This window comes from Zootoca vivipara, chromosome 16 (assembly GCF_965207765.1).
Source record: "Zootoca vivipara chromosome 16, rZooViv2.hap1.1, whole genome shotgun sequence".
NCBI lineage: Eukaryota > Metazoa > Chordata > Lepidosauria > Squamata > Lacertidae > Zootoca > Zootoca vivipara.
The window spans coordinates 26164141-26174373 of record NC_142599.1 but is presented as its reverse complement, the minus strand read 5'-3'; the positions used below and the strand labels follow the sequence as shown (position 1 = coordinate 26174373).

The 10233-nt window shown below is 44.2% G+C and overlaps 1 protein-coding gene across 1 annotated transcript; it reads right to left on the bottom strand.

The window, feature by feature from the left end:
- Positions 1-260: 260 nt before the first annotated feature.
- TXNIP (thioredoxin interacting protein) lies at positions 261-6876 on the bottom strand. Its single transcript, XM_035098523.3, has 8 exons — positions 6399-6876; positions 4926-4998; positions 4671-4818; positions 4131-4233; positions 3589-3845; positions 2867-3026; positions 2411-2562; positions 261-2012 (listed from the first exon to the last, which is right to left on the bottom strand). Exons 1-8 carry the CDS (start codon positions 6646-6648, stop codon positions 1977-1979), a joined length of 1179 nt encoding a protein of 392 aa, XP_034954414.2. The 5' UTR covers positions 6649-6876; the 3' UTR covers positions 261-1976.
- Between the last annotated feature and the right edge of the window lie 3357 nt (positions 6877-10233).

Genomic DNA, 10233 nt, shown 5'->3' with positions numbered 1-10233 from the left:
CATATGGGGTTGGACTAGAAGACACTTTCATATCCCTTCCAGTTCTATGACGATGGGTTTTTTGTAGTTTTCATTCAAATGAATTTAGAGATTTCCCTTCTACAATCCTGTTATTGTGCAAATTACGTTAATGCAAACCCACTTACAGTTGCATGGTCATGTGCAGAATTTGAGGGTGTGGTGGGAAACTGACCACTACCACCCCACCACCTCCCCTCCCCTCCAGGAATACCTAAACAGACAAAGCAAAGACACTGGCATTTCAATTTTTGAACATTTATTAGAAACATGACCCCAAAAGGGGGATTCTGCAGAACTGCAGTAGTACAAAATATAATTAAATTTTCAAACCAGTACAAAATAAAGCAAAACAGAGCAACAAAATACACAATAGAAAAAAAATCAGTACACCCAAATTTATGTCAAACTGTCACTTACATAGTATCTTGTGACAATATATTTGGGGTGACAAAATCTGGGATCAATTAACACTTTAGATATGCAGTGCTGTTTTTCAAAAACTGTTTAAAGAAAGTGCATTTTTCCATCAGTGGGGAATAAACCAAGTGATTTGCTGAAAAATATAGGGGCAGGGGGCGAAGTAGAGCAGCCCAGAAATAGATATGCTTCCTTATTTGATTTCACGCAAGCCTAAAGGCATGCCCGATTTTATTCTGCTTGTGTCAGCTTTGTGGGGAAGTACAAAGCTGTTTGGCACCATTCAGCAAAATAGAGATTTTGGTCTTTAGATATTGCTGGGCTTTTGATAACCAAGGAAGCAAGGGAATGCATGAGAAACCTCAAGAAGATGGTGGGGGAAAGTGCTGCCCCCCCCCCGAGCCTCAGATCCTGCCCTTGCATCATTCAAGGCTGCCAACAACTTGCCCCATACCCCAAATTATCAACATTGGTTTATAGTCACACAACACTAAAGATTCAAGATAAGAAAAAAATAGGCATATAGTGATTTTTCTCCCTTATACATTATACAATGTTTGCTTGTTTACATACTAAGGAGAACGTAGACAAAAACAGAACAAAAACCACAGAAATTAAGTGCCACAAAAGTCCATTACAACAACACTTGCTTGTTTTTTAAATACCGACTGTTTTAGAAAGCTAGACTTCTAAACAGTGTCTGAGTTGCTCGACAGGCAAAGACAAAAGAACACATAATGATTGCTTCATAAGAAGTTGGAGTCATTCTCCTTGGGGCTTTTTTTTTTTTGCCCCTTTGGATGGAGTGTTTATTACAACCTAACACAACACCACCTGCTATACTTTTTTATTCTCACCTCATTCCTTCACTTAATGCTATTGAGAGAAAACCCCAATCCCATCCAGCAGAAAACACCTACCAACCTACCACTGTCCATCTAGCAACTAACTCTCCCTTCACATTTTTCCAAATGTCCCAAAGATCATTATGTTAGGTTTTAAAACCTGAGAAAATCACTTTTACTCAAAAAAACTTGTAAGAAACAAACTACCAAAAGCTTGCTTGTCCTATTGAAAAATCTTCAGACATACAACCTCATGTATCTAAATCACCACATTCAAAACAATTTTTGATCACAGATACAAATGGTCGTTGGTTGTCATTCAGTAGTATTTCTTCCAAACTGTTGATCTGTTGTTGGCCTTTCACCTCCCCTCATTCAGAAATTCCTGCTCTACCCCTACAGTCCCATCTTGAAAGTTTCACTTCAGCACCTGGCTATAGGGGAGAGCCGAGGCCTGGGTCCACCACTGACCCACATAGCTTCTCTTGGCCTGTGGCAAGTACACAAAGGCATAAAGGTAGCCATTCAATTCAGCTCCTTGCCAACAGTCTTCCACGAGATGCGCTGACACCATGAGGTTTTCCTTCCCTTTTCATCAGGGAATTTCTGCCTGGTGCATAATCTCTGTGAGTGCAATTGTTCAAAGTCCAGAAAAAGCTGGACAACTGCGTAAATATGTCCTTTGATTGGTGCTCACTGGACATTGTTGTTGAGAGTGCAAGGATCCACCTGGAAAAGAGGGAAGAACAGAGGGAGTGTGTAAGATGAAGGTCTCTCAACTCCAGAAGTCAGCTTGCGAATATTCTGTACTATTTATTTGCATTACTATTTTTAATTGCAAGACCACCTTGGGGGACTTGGCAAAATGATCCCATATAAATGAAATAAATTTTAAGGCTTTGCAACTGGATCCATTCCCCTACATGTAGAGTGCAAAAGCTGAAGTTTCGAATAGAATCTACTTAAGCCTCAATGATATTCACAAAGCTTGCTTTGCATGGCTCCTCTTCAGTGAACCCCACACCCCCATCTCTTCGCCCTGCTTTTATTCCTACCACTTGCAATCAGTGTTTATTCATCTGTGCTGCAGTCACATCTTAATGTGTGACGAGAGTCGGATGTCTCACCTCTGTGTAGGTAGGCGGTGGCATGAACTTGAACTCTGGAGCATACATGAAGATGGGGCTGTCAAATGAGTTGTCAAGCTCATCTAAAAGAGGGGTGGTGGGACTCTCCAGACGGTGGTCTTCAGGGACAATGTCCAGGTAGCATGGAGGTGCTATATTGAAAAGAAACAGATACACATCAGTCTCACTCTTTCCTAAATCAAATACTTCTAATGTAATGTGTTTGGAGCCACAGGTATCCAAGTTGCTTATAGTTACTTGATGGCATTTAGAAATCCTTGCTCTTCCCAGGTTAAAACTGAGTGGCAAGGCTGCTTCTTACCACCCGGCTTCTTAAGACCTCCAACCCCTGCAATTGTGTCCTTGAAGATGCAGAGGCCCACCTTAACTCCTAACTACCGTAGAAGGCTACATTTTCAATAAGAACAAAAAAGGCAGGAGGGAAGCTCTGCTCACCTTCTGGGGCATCCGGGATGTTGAGGTCTACCCAGCTCATTTCGGAACTGGTCTGGCTGGCCATGCTAGAGCTGCGGCTGCCAATGCCGGAAGACTTGCTGCCAATGACAAGTGGCAACTCCAGGATGATCTTCTTGGAGCCTGGGACACTGACATAGATCTGCAAAAAAAAAACCAGGAAAATATGTGGTGAGATGTCATGTGGTGCCTTCTTGAGATAGATAATGGTCTGTTGGGGATGTGGGGAAAGGAGGGCTACTCTATGCCTACAGTGATGTGTTTCAGGGCTTGAAAGCAGCTGTCATTAAATGCAAGATCTCTCAGACAGAATACTTCAGAAGTATGGTGTTTTCTGTCTTGGCTTGCTGGGAATTAAGAGGTCAGCCACCTTGCAGTGAAGCTCTTTAATCCAGATCAATCGTCCTGTCCTTAAAGTTGTCAGAACTTAAGTCTACTGGGATGCATCTCCCTTGGAAGTCTTAAGCCCAGAGGTATCATAGCCAGTTTTGATAATGATGTAGGAAATGCCCTTTTAAAATGTTTCAGGTGACAGCCTAGAATTCAAAATAGATTCTGGAGCTATGCAGTTCCCAGAATTCACCCCTGAATATGACCTCAGTGCTTTAATTCAGTAGGGATTCTGTAAGCCCTCAACAGAAGCCAAGAACAAGGAAGATTTGGGGTGGGGGTAGGGGAGGGTTTTGCCTTTCTAAGCCCCTCACCTGCAAGAAGTACTCCACACGCAGGATGTTGCAGCCCAAAATGGAAGGCTTGATCTTCTTGACCCGGAGGGTCTTGCCACGCCATGATTCAGACATGCCGGAGACAATGTGGTTGCCTCGGACACATGAGAGCTTCTGGGAGAAGACCTTGGTCTGCCCATTGGCCAGGTAGGTGTGCTTAGCAACAATGGCTGCCTTGGGCATCACAATCCGGGAACAGGTGTTCTCAAAGTCGGCATTGATACATATGTCATCACCTGGTAAGAACAACAAGGAGAAGAAGCTTAGTTGTGGAAGACCTACAGAATTTGCCCGCTGGAGCAGGCGCCACATTTTTCAATGAGTTTCCCCGCTTGCATCCAAGCTCCTCATTAAATCCCCAAACCACACCTATATATCTCCAGCCCTTGAACTATGCTTGGCTTGCCAGGAACAGCTAGCAGTTACAGGTCTGACTACTAGCCATTTATATCATTTATTCCAATTTTCCACCCTTCCTCATCAACTCCCGTTTCCTGAAGAGGAAAGGAGCCAGGCCTCACCTTCGCAGAATCCTTTGCGGTCAATCCTGGCACTAACAGACACATGCCCATCAGGGATAAACATACAGGACACTTTCTTTTCCTTCTTGGCAGCTACAGGTGACTGAAAAGAAATACACAAGAAGATATTGTTACATACATACAACATTGACTAATTTCCAAAGTGTTGCTCCTGTCCAAATGTACTATCTGTAGTCTCAGGAGTTCAACCTTTGGTGCCTTGTCAGACCATCAATCACCCCTTGAGTTATAACTAATTATTCACAAGTATCTTGCTTCAACAGATACTAAATGAGACAATTGGACACAGACTATTAATTTCAAGCTAAAGATGAACAGAGACGCATGTCTCTGTGAAGACTTTGAACCAACTAAACAGCAATTGGGAGAGGAAGAGAGAATTCCAAATTCTGAAGCAAAGTTCACTAAGAAAATGCTGAAAGATGGCCAATTTCAGATTAGCTGTGGCGCTAAATCTACCTAAGCTGATGACTGACAACTGATCAAAGCTATCAAAGGACAACCTCAAGTGGTAATTACCATCAGGTCTGGAGTGTTGACGTCAATTTGATCCATGACCTCAAAGCGCTTCTTTATATCTTGAGTCGGAAAGGATGGACGATCCAAGAAAGCCTTTACCCAATAGTCAACGCAGCCATATTTGCCCTTGAAAGTAGTACCAAGCGGCCTGAAAGAATACAAATGTCTCATTAGACATAAAAAAGGCAGGCAGGTGATGATAAATCCTGTTCTTTAATACTAACATATCAGTGGCCAGGTCTGGCCAATACCTACCCTTGAGGTAGCTCAAATCCAAACTTGTATTCGTAGGTGTTTCCTGGTCTCATAATCACAGAACCATCCGCATCTAGGAAGACACCACAGAAAGAAAAAGGTGTTGGGCTTATAGAGAAAACATTTTAAGTATTTTAAGATTACTACAATGCAAGGTGTTTTTTATCAATGTCAGTGCACTTTCAAAAAACCAAGCAGGTAAGAGATTTAAACTTGAGTGATGCCTAAGGAATCCCCATGTTCTGTTTTACCAACAAGCCAGTATTTCAAGGACTGCTGCTTTTCTCATCCTTAATACTAGATGCTCACACATGCAATTAAGGTCTCAACAGTAAAAAAAAAAAAATCAGTCTCCTTTCCTATCTGTGCGTCTGTACAAACCAAAACGTCCAAGTTACAGAAGCCAACAGTCTAAAGAATTTCACATCTTCCTCACTTGCTCTGATCTTCAGCCAAGGTGATGACTATACCCCTCTCCCAGGGTGAGGGACTCCCCGTACTGCTAGGCAATCAATACCTATTAATACTTCCACTGCCAGAAGTCCCAGCTGGCTAGTTCCCTGCTGCGTCAACTGTTGCTGGGACATATCGTACTCTTGCCTTTCCTCGGAAGTTTGCTTAGCGAGGGAACTACAATGATTTGAAGTTGCCCGCTGGCCCTTTATTCAGAAGTGACCCTTTGTTCAACTTCCTAGTAGTTCTCTGCTTTAGGTTATTCCCAAGCCTGAAAATTATCTCTCTCTTCTCTACTGGCACCTATTTGATGCTAATCTTTTGCTTGCATCTCAGACCTGCAGGCTGCAATCTTAGAAGGGCTTACTTGGTAATCAAGCCCCATCAAGCTCATGGGGACTTAATTCCAAGTAAACACACATAGGACTGGGATGCAAGTTTTGAAAGCCAGTCTTTAAATGAGGTAGAGTTCCATTCCCATCCCATTCTGAGCCTGTGCTAGGTTTCAAACCTAGACATCGAGAGCCCAGAAAACACAGGAAGATGCTGTACCCGATACAAAGAAAGACTGCCAGTTTAAACAAGGAAAAGCAGAACTAGACCAAGTATTTAGAGCCAAGTATATATACGCCACTGAGGACACCATTCCAACAAACTCATTAGCTTTGCACACAAAAGTGTCCCAAGTTCAAGCCCAATCAGCATCTCCAAGCAAGGCTGGAAGAGACTCCTGCCTAAGAACTTGGAGATTGTCCGTCCATGTAGACAAACTGAGCTAGAGAAATCATTGGTATGACTCTGTATAAGACAGCCTCCGATGTTCCTATATAAAGCCAAAGGTGCCATCCTAAGCCTCCTTACCCTACAGTCAAGTCCCCATGCATAGGACCAGGCTGCAAAAGCTACCCACTCGTTGGGCTCCTCAAAATTCCAGGAACGGCTTTCAATTCTTTTGCAAAAGCTGAGACGCAAAACACACAGAGGAACCCCCCCCCCCCCCAAAAAGACCATGATGCTTACCAGCTGGATGGTCGTCCAGGGTGAGGACATCTTCATAGCGAAGGTATTCCATCTCCTGCTTGCACTGCTGGGGCCCTTTGATCCACAGGACCTTGGCCACCCCGCAAGCCAGAACTTTGACCCGGGTGACCCGGGTGACTTCGGCCACCTCCACCACGACACGGCCAGCCACCTTGTCCCCGCTGCTGTAGACTTTGTCAGGCTCGCTGAAGGCCACTTCGAAGGTCTTGATCTTCTTGAACATCACCATGGTGACCCAACTGTTATTAGTATTCGCAGGCAAAGCAAATAGGGTCAAAGTGGGCTGAGTTCCGAAAAGCTTAGCTTTTGTGCCCAGAAATATTTTAAGGGGACAAAATTGAAAAGGCAATTTTTAACACAAGTTTGCCCCCTTTGTCTTCTCGAAATAAAAGGAGTAATAGCCAAATGGAGTGCTAAGGAACTCCTGCCTCTTCTCTGCCCTAAGCCTGCCTCGGCTAGTGGCACCGTCATCCGGATGCGGCCTTTTATATGCGGCCCACACCCACCTTCCCCCTCCTTTACGCTGTTGATCTCAGGCAGCTCCATGCGGCCGGCTCGTGTACCCTCGTGCTGCCCTCGTGCACAGCGCTCCGATTGGCCGGTTCGCCGTGTTTACAGTCCCGGCGACCAATCGGAGACCGGCCTGCGGCGCGTGGACAGTGTGTGTAGAAGAGATGCAGACTGTGAGGAAAAAAATGAGAAACAGGCGGTTGGGAGGAGTGGGGTGGGGAGGAAGTAGGAGAGTGGAGTGGCAGGAGGGTAGCCAATCGAGAGGCGAGAACGGGGGAGAAAAAAGCGCCGCTAGCCAACGAGGCGCGGAGGGCGGGATTTAGCGGAGTTGTAGTAGCTGTGAGGAGTTTCGCTTAAGCGGGGTGTGTGAGGGAAATTTTGCTTAAATTATTCAGGGATGTATTGCACATCTCTATATATTGATTACCTTCTCTGCCAAGTTATGCAAGGGGAACTCCAAGCCTGCACCCCTCAGACCTCAATATAGACTTTGGATAAAGGGAGGGAGGAACCAATCGCTTCATAAACTTTTTAATTAGCTTTGAGGAGAAAATATGTTTCAATATTTACATGTTTCGTTTTTTAAACCAATGCTAAAAGATATTAAAAGAAGCTTGTGAGCAAATATTTTAAAATTCTTGAAAGACCATGGGGGTGACAGTTGAAAAAGTGTTTCCTTAGAGTTTTAGTTTACAAAGCTTGTGGCTTGAGCAGCATGTTCCTAATCCAGCCCAACCCCCAACCCCTCAATAATAAAAAGTTAAATTGGCAAAGGAAAATTGAAGGGACAGTTTTAAAAAGGAAAATCCCAAATTGGATCTGACTGTCCTCTCAAGAAGGTCTTGGAAATCCAAAAACATTTCTCGGAATGTGAAAAAGAAATTGAAAGAATATAATCAAATGCTAACCTAGGTTAAAAGAAACACGACCAGTTAAAATCAGATTTAAAGGGCAGATCCAATGCCCCAGGCATCAAAAAAGCTGAAGTTCTTAAAAAAGTTACAGGTTAATCAAATTGGTGTTCATTACACAAAAGCGTAGCAGATCCAACTAATCTTTAATTCCTATAATGTAGCGTTTAGTCATGCTTAGAAGTTCTGATTTCCTTTGAACCATATATTTATGTAAAAACTCAGTGTTTGCAAATAAACAGAAATACCAATTTGTGTGGCACACACATACTTTAATTCACCACACTCACACTCCAATACAACTACTTTACTTTGGGAATAGCCCTTTTCCTAAGAGAAATGCTGCTCAATGACATCCTTTACATTGAAAAAACTTCCAACCTTGTCCACGAATATTATGCTTTGTCTTATTTTTCCGGCTGTGTTTTGAAGCACACACACACACCCAAATCATGGGAACTGTTGTTTGTTAAGATTGCTGGGAATTGCAGCTCTGAGTTATAAACCACAGTTCCCAGGATTCGGGGGCGGAGGGGAGAGTGTGCTTAAAACTTTTGGTGCATACGCAGAAGAGTCAACTTTAGCTGGTCTCAGCTGGGTCAGTCTGCATCTCAATTGCTGCTTTGTTAGTTTTCTCTCGGGCATCAAATGCATTCTGCAAATGTCAAAGAAGTTTTTGCCCTGCTATGGGCTTACGGCCAGTGGTGCTTTGCGATCCAAGGCACGTTCCAGAAATAGTATCCTTCTCAAGTACTCTCTCCTCTGCCAGACTGCTTTTAACCTTTGGCTCCCTGACCTCAATTCGGCCATAAGCATAGCACAGTGTTCCTGAAGGCACGCTGAAGGAAATAACAATAGGGTTTGCGTGTTTCGAGCCACACATACCCAAGATCACATCTTCAAATTCTGTGTTAATTAATCTAGATCTTCCATCACCTAACTCTGGCCTTCCAGATGTTTTGGACTATAACTTCCATCAGCCTCAGCCAGCATGTAGTCCAAAATGTCAGGATGGCATCGGGTTGCTGAAGCCTGATCTAGAACACTGTTTTCTTTAAACTATATTGTGGGAAGTCCTGGGGTTATCAGGGGCTACTGAATGTGAAGATTGATCATGGCTGACAAGCTTCCCTGAAATACGCTGCTTGGTCATCCCACTACCATACTTCTATTGCAAGGCATCATCATCACACAGGACTGTTGAGCATGTGCTAAATTCAGCTGCACTCTCAGTTTACATAAAACAATGGTGAAGCCCCCAGGCCCATGCAGGGTGGGGGCAGCCGTGTACACTTGCCCCAGGCCTCAGAGGGCTCAGCTAGCTGTGGGGTGGGGGCCTGCCAGGGACCAGCTGCTTTTTTGTTTGCATTTATAACTTAATTCTAACAAGACTTCTGCCCCGGGCCCTAGAAGCCCTCAGTTCCATGTGAATCGACTGATATGCTTCCATCTTCTGCAGAGCAAAGCTGTCCCACGACAGCTAGCAGGAAAGTCACTGTGGTAAGGGTTCCCTTGAGATATAATTTAAAAGCAAACATCCAAGTGGTTTGGAATTGTTGGATTTATAGGGAGTTGGACTGGATGATCTCTTGGGGACTCCAACTCTGCAGTTATGTGCTTCTATTGCATTGCATTGCCAGTTCGGCAGTTCTCACTTCTGTGTTTCCATTGTCTTGCTTAGAAACAAACTCAATGCCTCCTTATGCAGCAGAATCATTGACTGAAATGTAAGCAACCATACCCAAAACAGGATTTCAGGTCAGATTGGAAAAGGAACTTCATTTTTATTCCATAACAAATAGGAAGAAATTGATAATACAGGCTTGGGTTTCAACTGACTGGTCTTTTATTTATTTTTATTTATTGATTGATTTCTTGGATTTATAGCCTACCTGTCAGAGGGCCTGGTATGGCTACTCTAGAGTAACGACTCCAGCATGGTCTTTTAAGGCTTTTATTAAGTGCTGATTATTTACAGTGTTCAGAGCAGTAAAAATGCATCCTTAAGGTGAGGTGTCAGAACTCCCGAATGGCGATTGGCGCGTTTTCTTCCAGCACCACAACTTTGGCAGACCCAACCTCTTCCCCCTACGTTTGCGTCGCAATTCGGGAGTTGGGGGGATTGGCCTCCCCCCCCCCCCGTGCGTCCAACTTCCTGTCCCACCTGAGGCATGGGCTCCACAACCCTGCCTGAGCCTCGGACACCACTTCCTGACTCTCCGCTGGAGGCAGAGCTCTCCTTACTCTCTCCAGCGCTTGGTGATGGGCTGGAACTTAAGATGGGAGGGACTTCCCTGTATCCCTTGTCCCTCACACTACCCTTCCTGCCAAATGAGTCCAAGGCAGCAAACGACAAGTGAGAAAACAACAAGATCAATTCCAATACAGTACAG